The 22773-nt window shown below is 44.2% G+C and overlaps 1 protein-coding gene across 2 annotated transcripts in view; it reads left to right on the forward strand.

Annotated features, from left to right (window-relative positions):
* The window catches only part of CWC27 (CWC27 spliceosome associated cyclophilin), a 207011-nt gene that overhangs the window by 113614 nt on the left and 70624 nt on the right, over nt 1-22773 (forward strand). The window contains exons 11-12 of one of the 2 annotated variants that reach the window (XM_045020823.1): nt 4509-4612; nt 9403-9536. In XM_045020823.1, the coding sequence (XP_044876758.1) occupies nt 4509-4612; nt 9403-9461 (163 nt within the window). In that variant the 3' untranslated portion in view covers nt 9462-9536. Of the gene's footprint in view, nt 1-4508; nt 4613-9402; nt 9537-22773 lie in introns of those variants that run through there. The other variant, XM_045020822.1, reaches the window with a different exon arrangement.

Consider the following 22773-nt stretch of genomic DNA (forward strand, 5'->3'; position numbering starts at 1 on the left):
TACGGTATTTACCGCGTGAAAGTTGGCAACTGTGCTTACTGTCTGTGACGGCTGTTGGAACTGCATTCGCTTGCCTAGCAAGTGCTTCCCTTAGCTTTCTTCTTGAGTCTATATATATGTCTATGTATATAAGTAGTTCAGATAAGGGTGCGGGGTCCTCCCCTGTCCCTTACCTCCCCTCGGGTCCGGGGCATGCCTCAGGGCCAAGGGTTTAAACCTTGCAGGACCTGCGGTAAGCCCATGCCAACAGGCGACCCCCACGACGCATGCCTGAAGCGTCTGGGGGAAGAGCACCAAACAGACAGGTGCAAAATCTACAGGTCTTTCCACCCTAGGACAAAGAGAGAGCCGGATTTTTTTCTGAAACAGCTTCTGATGGAGTCCGCTCTCTGTCCACAGCACACCATGGTGCACCGGGATCCAGCACAGAGTGCAGCAGCGCGTAGCACCCCAGCCTTGGTGCAGGACATGGCGCCGAGGAAAGACTCTGATTCAAGAGACCTTCGGCACTGGTGCTCCTCGGCACTGGTGCTCCCCAGCACTGCAGGCGGCGCAAATAAACCAGGCACTGCTCGCACTCACCAGTGCTGCACAAGCAGCACAAGACAACTGACTGGTCATTCCCCAGTGCCGAAGGCAGCGCCAAGCGCAACAGCAATGCGTCCCATGAAGGAGCACTCAGCACCCAAAGACCAGGAATCGGCACCGTTGACTTTGGTTCCCTGGAGGGGACCGTTGAGCCCGGCGCCCAGCGACTCCCTGGACAGACAGTGACAGGTGGAGGAGTTGGAATCCCCCTCTATCCAAAACACTTTTAAAGCTGCCATCATCCCCTCACAAGATCCAGGAGATATGTATGCCACCCTCAACTTGAAGGACGTGTACTTTCACATCACAATCACTCAGCCCCACAGGAAGTACCTCAGGTTTGTGGTCAGCGGTACCCAGTACCAATTTACTGTCCTCCCGTTTGGCCTGTCAGAAACACCTCGAGTCTTCACCAAGTGCATGGCAGTCGTTGCCACTATGTTCTTGCAGCGGCATCAGATACAGGTGTTTCCAAACCTTGAGAACTGGCTGATGAAAGGCTGCTCCAGGACCCAAGTGGAAGCTCAGGTCACATTTATCAGAGCCACCTTCGACAGCCTGGGTCTACTCCTAAATGTGAAATTGACTCTGTCTCCTGTCCAGAGGATAGAGTTCAGAGGCGCAGTGCTGGACTCGACCCAAGCCAGAGCATACCTGCCATAGGCAAGGTTTCAGGTCCTCAGCGACATAATCCAAGGCGTCATGCAGTTCCCCACCACTACAGCGAGAAACTGTCTGAAACTGCTCAGATGCATGGCTGCCTGTACCTATGTGGTGCAGCACGCCAGTCTCAGGCTTCGACTGCTCTAGTCCTGGCTCATGTCAGTGTATCGGCCAGCCTGGGACAGCTTGGACAGGATCGTGACCCTGCTTCACCCAGTCCTTGTTTCCCTCTGGTGGTGGATTGACGCTCAGGAGGTGTGCTCAGGCCCCTTTTCTGCCCTACAGCCATCTCTGTCATTGGTGATGGGGAGCTCATCTGGGAGACCACAGAACTCAAGGCCTCTGGTCGCAAGCAGATCTGGTTCTCCGCATCAATGTCAGAGAGCTAATAGCGGTGCGCCTAGCATGTCAGACATTGTCCTTACCTAACTATACAATGTGTATCAGTCATGACGGAAAATCCGACAGCAGTGTTCTATATCAACAAACAGGGGAGTGCACGCTCCTCTCCCCTGTGTCAGGAAGCCATTATGCTGTGGGACTCCTGTGTAAAACATTCAATTCACCTGCAGACATCATACCTCCCCAAGGTACAGAATGAGCTGGCGGACCACCTCAGCAGGTTGTTCCACAGCCACAAGTGGGCCCTTTGCCCAGACATCGCAATTTCAATCTTCCAGAGGTGGGGGTTTCCTCTGATAGACCTCATCGCCCCATGATGCAACAGGAAGTGACAGCAGTTCTGCTCCTTCCAGAATCACAGCCTGGGCTCTAGTGCCAATGTGTTCCTCCTCCATTGGGGAGGTTCTCTCCTATATGCATTTCCACCGATACTGCTCGTTCACAAGGTACATCACTCATTAAAAAATTACACAGGGATTTGGTTGTGGAAAGCAAAATATATCAATGAGTGGAGATTGTCTCTCTCAGTAATTTAGAATGCGGTTGGTTGTCTATTTAGAAAATACAATCCATGAGGGAAAGTATTTGTTACTTTCCTGACCGCACTTCTCATCGGCACTCCAGCTCATCCCTCCTGGTATTGCCAGTGTCTGGTGATGTGTTCTAGGTAGCTGTCTCTTGACCACCTGATTGCATCTGACACGATGAGTTGATGCATCAGTTGAGTATAGCGTTGGCTGATTCCAAATTCTGTCAGCACTCGCTCATTACTGGGGTCCCAGGCACCTAAGGCGCCGATGATCAGTGCCTGTGTCTGGACCTGGTAACTCTTAGCTCTCAAGGTTTCAGCCAGAAGGGCATATTTCCCTACTTTTTGAGCTTGGGCATCATAGAAGGCCCGGGGTCCTGTTCTCAAAGGGCACTGTGACGTCCATCATGATGATCATCTTCCAGTCCTTGTTGGTGATGTCCAGCTGCAGTTGGCTGTTGGTTCTGGGGATGGCGGAATTTATGGCAACCTTCCCCACAGGTGGCGGGATGGCTCTGGCCATGTAATCTTGGATGGCATTGTGTCGCATCTACCAAGCTCTCGAATGGGGCTTGCAGCTACACAGGATGTGGGATAGCATCTTGTTGGTGTAGCCACACTTCGCTTGTCCCAATTCCTGTGGCGGACGGTTCTGTTCAGTGGGACGCAATGGAGCCGGCCCCTTTTGATAAACCTCCAGTCGGCAAATCGGGTGAAGCTACCCTCGGGGAGGAAGTGGTTGCTGGCGTTATTAAAGATGGCCCAGTTTTAGCTGACTTAGGAGTCCTTCCTTGGTCTGTGCATCCCAGATCTAAGCTTTCTGTCTTGGGGATATGTCAATCTCCTTTATATTCAGAGTAAACATTAAAAGCCTAAGTGAGTCAGCAAGAATTAACTTGCAGCTGCCCTGAAGAGTTCCTGCACCTGTTAGCAAAGTGAAACAACAGAAGTATCTTACAGATGTGAAGGACAGAATAAACATAGAGTCGAGACTGTCCTCTAAGTCTAAGTGGTCCCTTCAGACAATAGGGCAGAATTTGCACTATTCCTGACCATGCTATACCTTTTCTGTAAATAAATCAGGGATTTCATATTCTAGTTATTCTGCTACTTTTCACAAGCATCCCATTCACACACAATTAAAAATAAAAATCAAAAGAATTAATCAGCACATAATTCCAAGTTTTGACTCGAGAGGCCCAGGACTGGAATAACAGGGTATTACAGATCAGAATTAAAGTGCACTGACAGAACTGTGGGGGGAAGCTTGCACAGCACATTCCTGCATTATGCTCGGTTCTAGCCAATGTTGCTATTCAGTCACTTTCATGAACACTAAATCAGTTACAACTTAAAAAGCAAAACAGAGAATATATAAATTAGAATACCAAAAAAACTTGAAATATAGTGACCAGTAATCAGGGCTTTCACGCTTTTTCTATCACTAACCAGACTTCATTTTGGAACTCAATGAATTATCCCTTCATACAGTATGATTGTCTTTTGCAAGAATTGAACAAACACTTTTGGGGGATAACTTTGGACAGTCAATAATTCATCTACGTAATTTTATTAATAATTGAAGAACCAAAGAAACAATCCCCCATGAAAAAGTAATTGAAAGAAAACAAGTATCATTCTGATCATAATACGGAAGTTCAGCAGAAAACGTTTAAAACATCATATAAACTAACAAAACAGGCTCATCACTCAGTGCTAATATAACGTCTGTCTCACCCTTTTGGTTTTCTCCATTCTTCCTTTTTCAGATGTTCATTGTTTTGTGAAGTTCATAACACTCAAAATATATTTTAAAAAATACTTAATCTGGTATTGGATCATATTTATGCAGATTCATCAACTCCATTTACGAAATCTTAGATTGGAAGAATTATCACTTCAGTAAATTGCATTTCACAAGACAATGTTATGTTTGTTTTGAGATCCCTCTGGTTTTTATTTCCTTTAAGTGTGGTTCTTGTAGTTAAGTATTATGGATGATACAATGTTAAATTAATGAATCAAAGTGTAAATGTAGGGTCCCTGTTCTGGTTGTCTTTTGCGTTTGACATATTTCTAATGGGCTCTTAAAAGAAACCATTTATCATACTCTTTTGTTGTCTTTGCTAATGTAAAGAAGAGCTTTTTTTAAGGTTCCAATTGACTTTTAAGCCAAGTTCTTCATACCAAACTTAACAAGAGTGAGGCAATACATTCCCTTTGTTTACATCAGAGATTTACTGCCCATTAACTTTGACTCTGTTTCTCCTGAGTGGCTTTACATTCTTAGAAGATTAGACTCATGTAAATATTGTTCTCTTTGCAGTGAGGAACTACGCAAAGAAGTACGCCAGCTGAAACGTGAACTACTAGAAGCAAAGCAAAAGAGAGAAGAAAATTCTACAAAATCAAAAGAAAAGAAAGATGAAGGTAAGCACATATCATAGAAGGTGGTAACTGTAAATGTTTTAGTTAATTTCTCATCTTCAACATCTAGGATGATTGGGTATCATGTGGATGAATTTAAATAGGATTGCTGAATTGGATAATCTACAAGGAAAAAAAAATTCCTTAAAAATTTACAACAGTAGCAACAAAAATATACAAGTGTACAAAAATATAAAATGACAAAACTATATCAAACAAATGTATTTGTATGTTTGTTCCATGCATATACATTGATTGGAGAGCTGCTGCAGCTGAAATTTCCATTGTTGTTACTCTATATTACTGTAGTCCCTAAAAAAGGTATATCTGTATAACAAGATAATAAGCAGGTGCCTAACCTTAAGCATGTTAATAGTTCCGTTGACTTCAAACTGCTACAACTCCTATGAATGATTGCAGTGGGACTGTTCACATGTGTAAAATCAATTGCTTAAGTATCTTGCTGAATAGGGACCATAGAAAATATCTGCTGTGGCAAAGTTAATGAAAAATGTATTTTGTTGTATCCTTAAAATTTTTCATTGCTGTAATATGATTTTGTTCAGCTGAAACCACCTACGTGCAAAATTTAACTGGAAGAACATTTGATATAACATGAATCCAGTTCGGTTGCCACCCCTGAATCTGTTCGTTTTTCTTTGAGTGATTGCGTATGTCCATTAAACTAGGTTGTGCTGGAGAGTTTTCTTTAGTAGTACCCATAATGGGGGCCACACCTCTACCCTGGTATTCTCGTGCTCTGAGCCGAGGATATAAAGTATGGAGCCTCCCCACCCATCCTTCAGTTCCTTCTTACTGTCCATGGCTGGTGGTCAAAGCATGTTGTCTGTTTGTTCCTTCAGCAAACAAACCATTTTTAGTTAGTTTCTTGTTGTCAGTTATTTAGTGGTACTCATTTTCAGGTCTTTGAGCTCTTTCTTTTGTCCTTTTTTTTCTTTACCAATTGTCCACTGTAACCCAATCACAGGCTGGAAAGGATTTAATAGCTAATTAATTATGACAGGTGTCATATGTACCTAATTACTTGCATCTCAACCAGATGAGTAGCACTGGAAGGCATCAGATGATAACTAAACAGATACCTGGTGCTCATAAAAGGGGAGATGGTTCAGTCTGAAGAGGAGAACCCAAAGGGACTCCAGTGAAGGAGCCTGAGCCAGAATCTGCAAAGAGCAGAGCCTTCAGAGAGACTCATTCTGAGGAGCCAGTACTCAACCTCAGAGCTGGAGGAGAAGACTCCAGAGTAGTGGAAGTGGATTGAAGACCAAGACCAGAGAGAGGAAGATTTGTTGAGAGACTTTGATTAATAGTTTGAGCTTTTGTTGCCCCAAAAGAGGTAGGACTTTAGATGCATCTAAGGGTATGTCTACACTATGAAATTAGGTCAATTTTATAGAAGTCAATTTTTAGAAATCGATTTTATACAGTTGATTGCGTATGTCCACACTAAGCGCATTAAGTCAGCAGAGTGCGTCCTCACTACCGTAGCTAGCATCAACTTATGGAGCGGTGCGCTGTGGTTAGCTTTCCCGCAGTCTCCGCTGCCCATTAGAATTCTGGGTTAAGCTCCCAGTGCCTGATGGGGCAAAAACATTGTTACAAGTGGTTTTGGGTACATGTCATCAGTCTCCCCTCCCTCCGTGAAAGCAATGGCAAACAATCGTTTTGCGCCTTTTTTCCGTGCAGATGCCATACCATGGCAAGCATGCAGCCCACTCAGCTCAGCTCAGCTCAACTCACCGACACTGCTGCTGTTGTGTCCTGGGTGCTGCTGGCAGGAGATGGTGCAGTAGGTCTGCAAACCATCATCCTACACCACTTCCACTGCAACTCTGCTCTGCTGCTATTGCCTTGCGAATTTATCCATGTTGTCTGTCATGGGCTCCTGGGTATGTGTGTTCTTCCTCGGGAAATGTGCGCGGTGGTAACAGTCATCCCCCCAACGCTTCTGCTGCAAGTCTGCTCTCCTGCAGACGCCATACCAGGGCAAGCATGGAGCCAGCTCAGCTCACTGCTGCTGCTGTGAGCATTGTAAACACCTTGCACATTATCCTGCAATATGTGCAGAACCTGCAAAAGCAGGCAAGAAGGCGACAACAGCGCGATCCAGATAGTGATGAGGACATGGACACAGACTTCTCTCAAAGCACGGGCTCTGGCAATTTGGACATTATGGTGGTAATGGGGCAGGTTCATGCCGTGGAACGCCGATTCTGGGCCCGGGAAACAAGCACAGACTATTATGGGACCGCATAGTGTTGCAGGTCTGGGATGATTCCCAGTGGCTGCGAAACTTTTGCATGCATAAGGGCACTTTCATGGAACTTTGTGACTTGCTTTCCCCTTCCCTGAAGCCCAAGAATACCAAGATGAGAGCAGCCCTCACAGTTGAGAAACGAGTGGTGATAGCCGTCTGGAAGCTTGCAACGTGAGACAGCTACTGGTCAGTTGGGAATCAATTTGGAGTGGGTAAATCTACCGTGGGGGCTGCTATGATCCAAGTAGCCAACACAGTCACTGAGCTGCTGCTATCAAGGGTAGTGACTCTGGGAAATGTGCAGGTCATAGTGGATGGCTTTGCTGCAGTGGGGTTCCCTAACTGTGGTGGGGCGATAGACGGAACACATATCCCTGTCTTGGGACCGGACCACCTTGGCAACCAGTATGTAAACTGCAAGGGGTACTTTTCAATGGTGCTGCAAGCACTGGTGGATCATAAGGGACGTTTCACTGACATCAACATGGGATGGCTGGGAGAGGTGCATGATGCTCGCATCTTCAGGAACTCTGGTCTGTTTGAACAGCTGCAGGAAGGAACTTACTTCCCAGACCAGAACATTACCATTGGGGATGTTGGAATGCCTATAGTTTATCCTTGGGGACCCAGCCTACTCCTTAATGCCATAGCTCATGAAGCCATACACCCTGGACAGTAGTAAGGAGCAGTTCAACTATAGGCTGAGCAAGTGCAGAATGGTGGTAGAATGTGCATTTGGACGTTTAAAAGCTCGCTGACGCAGTTTACTGACTAGGTTAGACCTCAGCAAAACCAATATTCCCATTGTTATTAATGCTTGCTGTGTGCTCCATAATATCTGTGAGAGTAAGGGGGAGATGTTTATGGCAGGGTGGGAGGTTGAGGCAAATCGCCTGGTGGCCGATTATGCACAGCTAGACACCAGGATGATTAGAAGAGCACAGCTGGGCGCCCTGTGCATCAGAGAAGCTTTGAAAACCATTTTTATGACTGGCCAGGCTATGGTGTGACAGTTCTCTTTGTTTCTCATTGATGAAAACCCGCCCCTTGGTTGACTCTACTTCCCTGTAAGCCAACCAACCTCCTCCCTTCGATCATTGCTTTCAGAGGCAAGAAAGTCATTATTGTTTCAAAATCATGCATTCTTTATTAATTCATCACACAAATAGGAATAGCCCGGGAGGCGTGGGTGAGGAGGGAAGCACCGGCTGGGGTGGTGGATGAGGGGAGGAGGGAAGGGCAAGGCCACACTACAGTTCAAAACTTAATGAATGCCAGCCTTCTGTTGCCTGGACAGTCCTCTGGGATGGAGAGGCTGGGTGCCCGTAGCCTCCCCCTCTGTGCCCCCCCCCCCATGCACACACACATATTCTAGGGTGTCTGGGTGAGGAGGATATGGAACTTGGGGAGGAGGGCAGGCGGTTATACAGCGGCTGCAGTGGTGGTCTGTGCACCTGCTGCCTCCTCCCTCCTCTCATCGCGTTCATTTAACGCTTTCCTGGACTCTGCCATTGTTTGCCTCCAGGCATTCTGCTGATGAGCTCTTTCAGTGCAGGAGGACTGCATGAGCTCTGAGAAAATCTCGTTGCGAGTGCATTTTTTTTGCCTTCTAATTTGCGCTAGCCTCTAGGACAGAGATGATAGGGGGAGCGTAGAAACATTTGCAGCTGCAGGAGGGAAAAAAGAGAGAGTAGTTTTTAAAAAGATACATTTTAGTGAACAAAGGGAAGACTATTTCACACTGAATCAAGTGATTCACGTTACATAGCACGTGTGCTTTCGATACAAGGTCGCATTTTGCCTTGGGCAACAGAATTCAGCTTGGAGGCAGCCATGGTAAGGCAAAGGGTTTCGGCTTCTTCAACCTTCATAAAGTGGGAATGGTTTCAAACAGCAGTACCCTCCTTTCCCATACCAAGCAAAGCCTGTTGGGTTGGCCATTTAAAAGGAGGGGCTGTGGTTTTAGGGTGAACGTGCAGCACAATCCAACCTCCCCCATTCTCTGGGATGATCGCTTCACCTCCTTGTCCCCTGGCTTCAAACTCTGCTCTAAGAGTCACAAACTGATGCTGGTGACTGGCCCTCACTCTCCTAGCCTGAAGTGCTTAGGGGAGGGTCACATCAGGGACAGGTGTTTGATTTCCCAGGACAAGAACTAAGGAGGAGAGAGAACACCCCAGGTATTTCCTCTTGGAGGCCCCTCTCTGCCCAGCATTGGTACAGCCTCAGTCGACTAGAGAGAGTTCCTTCCGCTCCAGGAGTGCTCTCCCGGCCTTATCTGGGGATAGAGATGGGAGGAGATCCCCTTTGCCATACCTCAAAGAGGGACAAATGCTTGGGGCATCTGCAACTGCCAAAACAGAGAATGACTTCCACATCAGAGTCCTTGGTATGGGACTCCTCAACCAAGAGGCTAGCCACTCAGGTACCAAAAGTAGTACACGCTCTTCAGCCCACTCCTCCCTGGTGCTGCCATCACATTTCAGGACAACTGCATCTGTATTTCTCCTCTAAGGTCCAGCAAGAGCCCCCACTCTAGGCTTCCAGCTCCCCATCATTGGCTCTCTTGATTGAAGACACTCATCTCTCTTCCTTCTGACTGGGCATTTCCAAGCTGCACAATCCCCTGACTATACTGTGAAACCTTCAGCAAAAGACAGGCTGCCTAAAGAGACCTCATTTGTCTTCTCTTCAGAGATGATACACAGTGTAATTGCCACAGGGTAAGTTACCACACAGCTCTTTCTAAGAAAGCATTAAAGGTGAAAACATTGAAAATAAAACACATTAGAAACAATAAAAGAACCTACATATATGTTAATAAGCTTATCAGAGATCACCCCAACTCCAACATGGGTTCTGGCAGGTGAGCAGTCCTTCAAAAAACCCCACCCAAAAGTTTTCACAGATTCAGGTTCATAACACCCTTGGCTCATAACAAGAACCCTCATGATTCTGTAAGTCACTCATTTATCCAATTTGGGGCTTTGAAGAAACCGTGAGTAGGCAATCAGCCATACAGTGGTTTTCTGCTCAAGGTTCAGCTTCAAAAAGATGGATTCGGAGGTGGGTCATTTGCATTCCTTCACTCAAGTTTCTCCTAGGAAATTCATTTCACACGTATTGTCCCAAAAAGGCTTCTGGCGTTCCTAATACTTCCCAGAGATGTTTTTTCTCTGAAAGAAATTCCATACAATCCTATTATAGTACATAAACTTCTGTATTTTTAATACAGTGGACTCCTAAAATACTTGAATTCAGTAAGGTTTAACTTAATCCCATAAGGTTTGTCTAGGATATTGCAGCATATTGTATCTGTCACAGCCATATACTAGTGGCTTGACAAGGTCGGAGTGTTGATTCCAGGGCCATCAAGACGGATTACTTTCTTGTCACAGATGCTGGAACCTCACCTCTGTTCCAAGCAAGGCACAGGCTCACTTCAATAGTGATTGCCTCAGAGGCATACACATCTGTGAAGGATCTCCTAAGCCTCTCAGTACCAGCCTTGCTGATTATTCAGGCTGACAGTGCCTTGCCAGACCTGTCACATGTGGTGCATACATTGATTCCCACTTGAGGATCTGTTATGGCACCAGCAACTTCTGGTACTACTTCCATCAATCTCAGTGCCAACTCCAAGACTAACAGTAACTGTTCTGCTGCAGCGCATGCTACCAATTGCTTGGAAGCCCCTGATGTCATCTGAATGGAATTTTTTGATCTAGAAACAATTGGCCTCTAGTATCACACCAGTCCCATCATTGGTCCTATTGGTTACACTGGGGAATGCCTCCAGCATCTAAAGCCTTGTCTCCTCTGTACTACAGAAATAAGTTACCAAGAAGGGAAGTCTCTCTGATACCAAAAACCATCCAAAGTCAGTACCTGGCAACCAGTACACTACAGAAATAAATCCCTGAGGTTCTGTCAGGCACCGAGGGTCAGTACTGTTTGCTGCCGGTGTGATGGGTTGGATCACAGAAACCCCGTTGGGGCTGCCATCTGATGTGCCAAGACTATTTCTGCCCCTGCTTATCCTGTCTTAATATAAATAAAATATATGGAGATATACCTATCTCATAGAGCTGGAAGGGACCCCGAAAGGTCATTGAGTCCAGCTCCCTGCCTTCACTAGCAGGACCAAGTCCTGATTTTGCCCCTAACTGGCCCCCTCAAGGATTGAGCTCACAACCCTGGGTTTAGCAAACCAATGCTCAAACCACTGAGCTATCCCTCCCACCCGAGACACACCAGTCTGCTCCAACACAGACCCTGGGTCTGAACCACATGCCCCAAAGCTGCAGACTTAACTGAAAGCAACTTAAGAAGCATTCCTGTCTATAACACTCAAATGCCCAACTCCCAGTGGGGTCGAAACCCCAAATAAATCGGTTTTACCCTCGATAAAGCTTATACAGAGTAAACTCATAAATTGTTCACCACCTATAACACTGATAGAGAGAGATGCACAGCTGTTTGCTCCTCCTAGGTATTAATACATACTTTGGGTTAATTAATAAGTAAAAAGTGATTTTATTAAATACAGAAAGTAGGATTTAAGTGGTTCCAAGTAGTGACAGACAGAACAAAGTGAATTACCAAGTAAAATAAAATAAAACACACAATTCTGAGTCTAATCTAGTAAGAAAACTGACTACAGATAAAAATCTTACCCTTAGAGAAATTCCAGTAAGCTTCCTTTTACAGATTAGTCTCCTTCTAGGCTGGGTCCAGCAATCACTCACACCCCTCTGTAGTTACTGTCTTTTGTTCCAGTTTCCTTCAGGTATCCTTGGGGGTGGAAAGGCTATCTCTTTAGCCAGCTGAAGACAAAATGGAGGGGTCTCTCAGGGGTTTAAGTAGACTTCCTCTTGTGGGTGGAGACTCCCTCCTCTCTCCTATGCAAAGTCCAGCTCAAAGATGGAGTTTTGGAGTCACATGGACAAGTCAAATGTCCATGCATGACGGAGTTTCTTACCAAGCCAGTTATATCATATATACATTCATAAGCATATTCCCATGAAGCCTTATGGGGTACACCGTCACAACCGGCTTCAGACAGGCCTCCAGCATCAATAGTGAAAGTCCAGTCCGAGGTGGGTTCTAACCTGCCTCCTCTGATCACATTGTCCTCTTCACCAGGTGAGGCCCTGGTATGAAAATCATCTTCTCTGGTAAGATGATTAAGTCCTACCAGAGAAGCTAGTACTCGGCAAACATCCAAATTGTTCTTTACATCCAAAAGAATTTACATGCATGCTATTAAGCTTTCCAGTTTCCAGAGATCCACCCAACTAGCTCCAACATGGGCTCTGGCAGGCAAGTCCTTCAAACCTGCCCCTGCCCCCCACCCCCCATGGGGCCTTTTGTGGTCAGAAGTTCATAACAGCCTCAACTTAGATTTAGAATGCTATCTTATGGGGCCTCAGTAGCCCATGTCCTTCCAATGCTTCCCTAATATTGGAGCCCTCTGTGGACCAGAAGTCCAGTCTATTTGCTGGATCAGCAAGAAGGCTCTGAGTCATCTTAAATTCAGGCTATTTTTTCAGTAGTCCTTTTTTAGTCTATTGGTCCCTGGAGAATCCATATTGGGTCTTTGAACTGCCCTCATATAACAAGGGATCATCAGACAAAATGCTCCCTCCTCAGGGAAAAGCTTCAAAGGATGAGTTTGTAGGTGGGGGGTTGCAATCTTTTCTACCCCCATACTTCCTAGGAATTCCACTTCACACACATTGTCGTAAAAGATCAATTGTGTCTACTGTATTGTTCAGCGTAGTCTTTTGAAGTTCACATTATCTTCCAGAGATTGCATTAATCCTTCCTCCTAAAAAAATCCTTCCATCTATAAAATCCCATAATAGTACACAAACATTGGCATTTACAATATAATGAACTCCAAAGATATTAAACTTAATTTAGTAGTTTAACTTAACTCTATAAGGTTTGCCCAGGATATTGTCATACCTGTCACAAGCACATTCAACCTCTATGGTTTTGTGGGAAATGTCCCTGTCGTGGAACATGTGCAGAACAGCAACGTGGCCCACACCTTTGCTAGATGATATGTGATTACTACCGCATCAAAGGAAGATGAGAATGTAAAAAAGCAGTTCTGTAGTCCTTCTTACAACGAGACTCTTAACCCCACCTCAAAGGGAAAGTTCTTGGGAGTCACCTAGTAATGGACATATGCAAAATCACTCGAAGAAAAAACATTCACCTTCTTGTAACTGTTGTTCTTCAAGATGTATTGCATATGTCCATTACCTGACCCACTCTCCATCCCCAGTGCATCGGAGTCCATCATCTAAGAGCTTGGTACAGAGGAACAGAAGGATGGGCGGAGAGCTCCTCCCTTTATACTCTTGTCTCAGAGCTTAGATTTTGATGTAGAATTAAAATATAGATAAATGAAAAATAGGCCATGTGAACTATAATACTATCTTGATGATCTATTCCTTATACTGATATCAAAGAACTGTGATCAAATGTGTATTAGAATAATGTATTCATTGATTGTGAAAGATTTAATAACATTCAAAAGTCCATGGCAGGATCACCGAGCCCAAGATTAAAACAGAGATACTACTGTATGAAAGAAGTTAAACATGAGTATGTTCCAGTCAAAGAAGAAATGTTGATTAATGCGTGATTAAGTGAAGCACAATATTGAAACAGTTAGATAATGTCAACAAGAGATGTTGCGGTCAGCTCATCCTGCTAGGTGCTACGGTAACACAAGTAACAAATAATAAACCTTGATAATAGAAAGTATGAAGAAAACATTCAGAGCATCTATTCTGCTGTACCTAGAATTACTAGTAACATATGTTGTAATCTAACTCTGCAGTAGAGAAATGTTTTATATAACTGTTTGTAGGTGGATGCGCAGGAAAATTACTAAGATGGTACACGATTTGATATAGATATATGTATTTGGTAGTTACCAGGTGACCTGCACTTCTGATCCTTCCTGGTCACCTTCTCAGGGTCTGTGACCATCACCTTTTGCTTGGGATGGAAATCACATGATTCTCCCACTCTGACAGTTACTGGGTTGCAGTCTCCTGTGTAATCAACTGTGATTATCTCAGCAGATCTGAGTTAGGCTCAGACACTGCGCATCTAGACTGACGGTGGTGATCAGTAAGGCTAAGATTTTGTCATGGTTATTTTTAGTAAAAGTCACAGGCAGGTCACGGGCAATAAAAAATTCACAGAAGCCGTGACCTGTCTGACTTTTGCTGCTATGGCACCATGGGGGCTGGGACCTGAAGGGTTCCCCTTCCGCCCACGGCAACTTCCAGCTGCCAGGGGGACCCCCCTCAGCCCACAGCAGCTGGGAGCTGCATGGTGACCATATTTCCCAAAGAGAGAACTGGACACCCCCCACCGCTTGCCCGAGACGTCCTCCTCGCGAGGCTGTCACCTGTCACTGGAACCCCGAGGAGGCCCCCTCAGGAGTCTGTCACTGGAACCTTGCAGAGGGCTGCCTGTCACTGCTGTCGCTGGAACCCTGCCAGGGCCCTGCTGGCTGCCAGCTCCAGAGTCCCAGAGCTGCTGGGGCTGAGGCAGAGAATGTCACGGAGGTCTCTGGAAGTCACGGATTCCATGACTTCCCTGACCTCCATGACATAAATGTAGGCTTAGTAATCAGCAACCAAACAGCCTTCTTGAAGCAAAGAATAATTTATTTCATGCAAAAACATTTAAGAAAAAATGTATCATGAAAAACAAACAAGCCTAAACACAGTACCTGCTTCTCTCTAATGCACGAGAAGGCCCAATTCCTTTAGACTCACTCATAGAGCCTTGCACTCTATCAGCATGTCCCCTTAGACAGCTTCTTGGCAAGTGTCCCCACCATTGCAGGAATCAGCACCCTTTTTAACAGTTTGTAGTCCTTTAATCTAGTAGATCTCAGCATTGCAAAGCAAGATTTACAGCATGTTGGGAAAAGGATAAAGGATCATTGAAGCTAACAGCTGGGCCCCATTGTCCGTCCAGTGTGAACCTAGATCAAGGATGGGCAAACTTTTTGGCCCGAGGGCCACATCTGGGAATACAAATTGTATGGTGGGCCATGAATGCTCACAAAATTGGGGTTGGGGTGCAGGAGCAGGTGAGGGCTCCAGGGACTAGAAATGAGGAGTTCAGGGTGCAGGAGAGGGCTCCGGGCTGAAGTGGGGGAGTGGAGTGTGGGGGAGTGAGGGCTCTGGTTGGAGGAGCAGGCTCTGGGGTGGGGCTGGGTATGGGGAGTTTGATGTGTAGGAGGGTGCTCCGGGCTGGGACCAAGGAGTTCGGATGGCGAGAGGGGGATCAGGGCTCGGGCAGGGGGCTGGGGTGTGGGAAGGGGTGCAGGCTCCGCCTGGGGGGGCGGGCTCTGGTGTGGGGCTGGGGATGAAAGGTTTGGGGTGCAGGAGGGTGCTCTGGGCTGGGATTGAGGGGTTCGGAGGATGGGAGGGGGATCAAGGCTCGGGCAGGAGGTTGGAGCACGAGGTGAGGCTTAGGGGTGCAGGCTCCAGGCAGCGCTTACCTCAAGCGGTTCCCAGAAGGCATGTCTCTTCTCCGGCTGCTACGCAGAGGCGCAGCCAGGGGGCTCTGCATGCTGTCCCTTCTGCAGGCACCACCCCTGGTGAGTCTTGCCCACATGCTCAGGGTTTAACTGATTGCCAGATTTGGGGTCGAGAAGGAATTTTCCTCCAGGGCAGATTGGCAGAGGCCCTGGAGGTTTTTCACCTTCCTCTGCAGCATGGGGCACAGGTCACTTGCTGGAGGATTCTCTGCAGCTTGAGGTCTTCAAACCACGATTTGAGGTCTTCAATAACTCAGACATAGGTTAGGGATTTGTTACAGGAGTGGGTGAGTGAGATTCTGTGGCCTGCATTGAGCAGGAGGTCAGACTAGATGATCATAATGGTCCCTTCTGACCTTAAAGTCTATGAGTCTATTGGCTGCAGTTTCTGGCCAATGGAAGCTTCAGGGGCGGTGCTTGGAATGGGGGCAGAGCTCAGAGCGGAGCCCCCTGGCTGCCCCATAAGTAGGAGCTGGAGGGGGGCCATGCCGCTGCTTCCGAGAGCCACGTGGAATGGGGAAGCCCCAAACCCTGCTCCCCAGCAGGAGCTTGAGGGTCAGATTAAAACAACTGGCCACCCTGACCTAGATTTTCTTAAATCTGGGAAGCCATTGTGTTGCTTCCCTGTTTGTATTTCTCAAAGCCCCAATAGAAGTTGGCCCAATGCATTGACAGGAAAATCTTATAACCCAGCATTGAATAACTTCCCCTCCCTGACCAGGTCACTATAGGTACACAAATCATAAATTATATGTTTTTTTGATATGGCATTGTTCTTATACAATTTGGCACGTGGGCAGTTGGTGCAACATTGTTATAATTCAATAGCACAACTTTTTTTTTTCATTTCATATCACATGATATAAGCTATAGGAATAAGACTTCAGTAGAAACTTCTTTTTTCCTCCAGCTTTTTCTTAATGTATTCTAGAACGGTTTCTTGCAACCTTCATTCAGTATTGTCACTATCGCTATTCGATAGCTATGTGTTAGGAAAAAAAGCATTTCAGTATATGAACTAGTTGATGATCACACTACGTACCCCAATTTTAGTTTTGGGGTTCTTTTGACCTGAGCAGGCAATCGGCTTAGACCCTTAAATGGGGGGGATCTCCCTAATCTTGGACATGAATTTTGTAAAATCTAATACTAATAGAAATGTCATTGTGAATCTTTTTTTAATTTAAGTGAAAACAGTTTAAATTTTCAGCACTTTCAGGCATTGCAAGATTATACAATCCCATGAGAATTTGGAACCTAAACTGAGAATATAAATTAACTAGATACAAGTAGAACTGAATAGTCTTTCTTCATTGTCAAATCCAAAGTGTAATAAATAAACAGCATAATGAAAATAAATTGAATTTTTCTTTTTAAAAGTCAAAGGTAAAATTAGTAACAGGAAATTGTTTTAAAACATTTTGAAATTCCCAAACTATCTCTTTAATAAACTTACTGCAATATTAAATCTTTTAAATATTACATGAAAAATAATACTTGTTTGTTTTGAATTATATGCATTATGTGAGCCTGCAAGGTGATGGATTAACCAACAGGAGGATATTAAGAATCAGGATGTACTTTCTACAAAGGATTAAATGGGTTTTAGAAAAGATCCAAGCACTTGTTGAACAACACATCAATTTGCAGACATTTCTAGTTATTTCTGTGGTTGAAAGAAATGTAAAATATAACCCATTTCAGGGGTGGGGGAAAAGCAAAACGAAGTCTATATGAAACCTCAAATCCATAATTTGAATACAGTAACTAGATACAAAGCTGTGTTATCTGGCACTTTATCAACCAGAAAACTCTATTAACCAACATTTCTGCTATCTCCCAGTACTAGACTTCAGTCTAGTAACTGGGACTAGTATACTGCCCAGGAGGTTATGCAATTGCACATTCTGCACTCTCCATTTATGCAAAAGAGGCAGAAGACACATAGGCAAGCTGATAAAAGAGACTTACGCAAAAAAGCAGCTTCCAGGGTGTGTCATTGGGTCATTACAGATTCAGCCCAATCTCCTACACCTTCTACATCTACAGTGATAATTGATGTTGCTATTGATGACCTTGAGGCACTGCAAGATCCTGAAGTGCCTTTTGAATCATCAAAGAAAGATTAAATGATGTTCAGTATAGTTTTAGTGTTAAGTGTATTTTTAGTGATCTGGGTGTACGCCATGCACTGCCCATAGTGATATGTAGTGTCATAAGATAGCTTACTGTATAGAAAACTTTACCTGTATACACTAAGCGCTTCAAGAAACCAACTACTCTGCAGTGCAGTACTACTACTGCATTAGTGAGTACCTGCATATTATTTTATACTTTATTAATTTTATTGTGTTCTGATTCTTTGAAAATTGGTATTCTATTGGTAATGTGTAACTCTTAGTTAACTGGAATTTTTGACTAATTAGCACCCCACCCCCATTTCTCCAACATGCCAGATAACAAACCTTTACTGTAGTATCATGTTCTCTTGTATTATTATTTCTATTACTATAGCACCAGGGAAAAAAATAGTTTTGCCAAGGGGGAAGAGAGGGTGGGCACTGTAGGATAATCTCAAATCATACAGTATCTTGTAGTCTATTCAACAAAAACTGCAATCTTCCATTTCTACCTTGAAAGAATTTCTAGAGTCTAATAAATTCTGTGTGAAGGTTTATAGTTAGTCAAAAGTAGTTTTTCTGGGTTGGCCTTGTCCAGTGTTTTAATAAATTTTCCCAATCCTCTTAGCTAAATTGCTTCTCTAATCCCTCTACAGGTTTCTTTCAGTTTAAATATTTTATCAGAACCTTCAACAAGTAAAATGAAGCCATACAGAGATGCAAGGTTAGACAAATTTTCTAATCTGCTTTTGAAAGATGAAGTATCAGATTATCTCTGGTATATTATCAAAACAATGCCTCAGTTGTGAATATTGCCAAAATTCAGACAACGTGGGGCAATCTGAGCTTGTAAATAAAGAAAGGATTTAAAATCTTGGTTATGATTAGGGCTGCAGATTTTTCTCAGCACTTCTATAGCAAAAATCATGGAGACCTTAAAAAAGGTCACAGTTTAGGGAGGAAATAGTGTGTAAAGTCACGGGTATGAAAATTCAATTATTGCTGTAAATACAATATACATAAATCACACCACTGCCACCTTCTCACTCCACCAAGGGGCACTGACCACTTGCAGCAGCACTCTCCACCTTGACACTGCAACCCTAATCGCTGCCTGGTGAGGAGGGGAGTGAAGGAGCAAGCCCACCCCACACTTATTCTGTAATGCATAGGGTAGCAGCACCACTCAGGTTTGGCCCAGCTGCCCCTCCTTCATGACAGAGCATCCGTTTGCCTCACATGCTAGATGCTTTAGAATGTTAATTTGGCAGTGTGGCCCTGATCTTGTAAAGAATTACCTGCTTGGTTAACTTTATTCATTGTGAGTAGTCCTACTCAGTGAGCAGAATTTCAACACATATAATACATATAAGTTTAAACGCATATAAGTCTTTGTAAGATCTGGACCAGTGTGGTATCTACGACCTCTCCCTATAAGTCACTCTACCCCACTAAATTGTATTATATGGCTGGTAAGTTAAGGGAATGATGTTGAATCCAAGCATTCAAATTGGATATACTGTGTTAAGTATACTGAAATTGACACATACCCAGCAGTAGGGAAAATCTGAGAAGCAATGATAATGTAAGATGTTGAGATAGTAGTGGTCAGCAAATTATACATGAATTTGCAGTGTGTTATGGCTGTTTAAAAAAAAGTGTGATTGTGTGCTTCAGAGGCAGTACTCATGAAGCAAAGGAATATTAGTTCCTTCATTTACATGTCTGATGTGAGTGCACCTGAATACTCCTGGGAGAATTCTGCGCCACTGCACATGCAGAATTTGTGCAGAAATTAATAGGTTTTGCGCAGAATTTCCTTTTCCTCCAAAGAATGGGCTGCAAATTTGCTGGCCACCCCTAGGGGTTGTTGAACCCAAAAGAGCGCGCATGCAAGTAGAAGACATTGCTGAGGGGAAGGAACTGGAGGCTTTCTGGCAGCTGCATTTCTCAGCACACCCTGAAGAAAGGAGGTGACGTGCAGAAATCTCCACACAAGCCCAGTACCCAGCATAAGGCTTTCTCCCTCTGGATCACTTGGCTCTGCTGGAGGTGAGGGAGTGCAAGTGTCTGGGTGGGGATGTGGGGTGTGGTGCACCTGGGGTCTGAGTGGGTGGAGGTGCAATTGTCTGGCTGGGGGTGTGCAGCTGGGCTCGGGGGGAGGCGGGGTGCAAGTGCCTGGGCTAGGGAGTGGGGAGCTAGTTGCAACCGGCTGCTCTTCCTGCAAGCAGTGGACAAAACAGGTGGCTGCCAAAGGACATTAGAAGGGAGCATTTCACAACTTTAAACAAGCATGTTCCCTAATTGATCAGCAACTTAACATAGAAACAACGTTAACCGGGACGACTTTAAGTCAGGAGTTCCTGTAATTGAAACTGGCGTGATTATATTGTGTTATTTTGACAAATAAAATTGCTGAATTTTGCAGAATTTTAAAATATTGTGCACATAATTTTTTAATTTTTGGTGCATAATTCCCCCAGGAGGAAGGACCTGAATTATTGCATTCAGTTCATGGCAGCTTGTGAGAAAGACAATGAAAAATTAGAGAGTTTGGAGAAGAGTAACAAATTATCAGAGGATTAGAAGGACTCATTTAAGAACAAAAAGTTTTGCTTTGTTTTAAGTTGTATATAGATATCAATACATAGATTAGTTTATCTGTTAGTGTGCCACTTAATGTGAACACCAAGAAGAGAGAAGAATTTTTTAAGTTTCAAATGAACATGTATAAGAAGGACTAACCGGGAGGATCTCAGGGCTTGTCTACACTTGAAACACTGCAGCAACACAGCTGTATCAGTACATCTGTGCTGCTGTAGCACGTCACTGTAGACACTCAGTACTGCAACAGGAGGGGTTCTTTTGTCAGCATAATTAATCCTCCTTCCCAAAAGGCAGTAGCAAGGTTGATGGAAAAGTTCTTTTGTTGACCTAGTATTGTCTACACCGGGGAGGTAGTACATTAAGTACATTGCTGGGATGGGTGGATTTTTCACACCCTTAAGTGATGTAGCTCAGTCGACTTAACTTTTGTTTGTAGACCTGACCTAAGACATTTAAGTAAAATATCAGGAAAAACTTCTCAACATTGAATTATACTAGGCTGCCAAACAGTCTCCCAAGGAGATAGTGGATGTCCATTCACTTGAAATGTTTAATTGACTGGATTAAATATTAGAAAATGTATTGTAACAACTTTCAGTTGGCAGAGAAATAAATTTTGACAATAAATAGATCTTTTCGCTTTCTAACTTCTGTATTCATTGTAATATCCCAACATGCGGTTCTGATTCATCCCTGCTTGATGTGTATTTTTTCAACAAAAATTTTAAATAGGTGACATGGCCCAGTGATGATGTTTTTTCTCTTTGACTGATAATCAGTGAAAGTGACTCATCAGACTTGCTGGCAGTAGGGGACAAAAGGCCTCCCATGTTCCCTCTCCAGTTTGAGATCTGGGGTGAGAGATTCTGTGTAGACTTGTATACATGATATTTTGCAGTTTGTACAACTCAGTCTCAAATACTTGGGACTTGGAAAGGAGCCAAAATTAGGCGTTTCGGTATAGTTGTATGTTTGGTACTCCAAAAAAATCCTCTTTTTAATAAGATTAAATTTTGCAAGTTATTAGGCATATAAACGTCTTTATATTGCTTTGTTTTGAGGAAATAAAAACCTACCAATTTATTTCACTTTAAAAATTTAACTACTGCTTCTGGTTGCCCAAATGTTCAAAGTTTTTTATGACCAACAAACAGTATGCTCATATCTAGCCATAATTTAGTTCTTACGATTGGTCATGTTTGATTACCTATCTGAATTTTAATGCACATAATAAATTTATTTGCATTTAAATTTGCAGAATAAATGTTGGTGCATCTAGACTCTTTTTAATCCACAGACTAAGAAATAATATCTGTGTGTCTTAAAAACAGCTTCTTATCACAAAAAATAATTGCTTGTTTGTAGTGAGAGATCTTTCCATTACCACCTGATTTCTCTTAATCTTTTGGGAAGAGTATGTGGGATGGACATTGGGATCTCTTCTCAGTACACGTGAGCTGTGACATACTTTATCAGATTCATAGATTTTAAGGACAGAATGTACCATTGGATCTTCTTGTCTGACCTACTGCATATCATTAAATTTCACCAGTTATTCCTGTATTGTGTAATCAGTGCACTGACCCACAGGAACCCTCCTACCAACACTGCAAGAAGAATTCTGTGTGGACTCCTCCTGATGGTCAAAATGACAGACTGGACTTCTACACAGAGTGCTTCCGCAGACGTGCACAGGCTGAAATTGTGAACAAACAGCATCACTTGCCCCATAACCTCAGCTGTACAGAATGCAACGCCATCCACAGCCTCAGAAACAACTCTGACATTATAATCAAAGGGGTTGAAAAAGGAGGTGCTGTAGTCATAATGAACAGGTCGGATTACAAACAGGAGGCTGCCAGGCAACTCTCCAACACCACATTCTACAGGCCACTATCCTTTGAGCCCACTGAGGAGTACCAAAAGAAATGACACCATCTGCTCAAAAAACTCCCTGCTGTAGCACAGGAACAAATCTACACAGACACACCCCCAGAACCCCGACCAGGGGTATTCTATTTGCTACCCAAGATCCATAAACCTGGAAACCCTGGACGCCCCATCATCTCAGGCATCAGTACTCTTACAGCAGGATTATCTAGCTATTTGGACTCTTTCCTCAGACCCTACGCTACCAGCACTCCCAGCTATCTTCGAGACACCACCGACTTCCTGATTGATGATCTTCCTGAAAACACCATCCTGGCTACCATGGATGTAGAAGCTCTTTACACCAATATGACTTAGAACAAAGCTTCCTCAGCTCTCGTCTCCTAGCGCCCCTCCTCTACTTGCGCTACATTGATGACATCATCATCATATGAACCTACGGGAAGGAGCCCTTGAAGAATTCCACCTGGATTTCAACAATTTCCACCCCACCATCAACCTCAGCCTGGACCAGTCCACACAAGAGACCCACTTCCTGGACACTACAGTGCAAATAAGTGATGGTCACATAAATACCACCCTGTACAGGAAACCTACTGACCACTGTACTTACTGTGATGGAGCAGGGGCTGTTTGTGTGGGAGATGGGAGAGCCAGAGAGCAGTTTAGGTGAGAGACAGGTAGTCAG

The sequence above is a fragment of the Mauremys mutica genome, chromosome 6 (assembly GCF_020497125.1).
Source record: "Mauremys mutica isolate MM-2020 ecotype Southern chromosome 6, ASM2049712v1, whole genome shotgun sequence".
Lineage (NCBI taxonomy): Eukaryota > Metazoa > Chordata > Testudines > Geoemydidae > Mauremys > Mauremys mutica.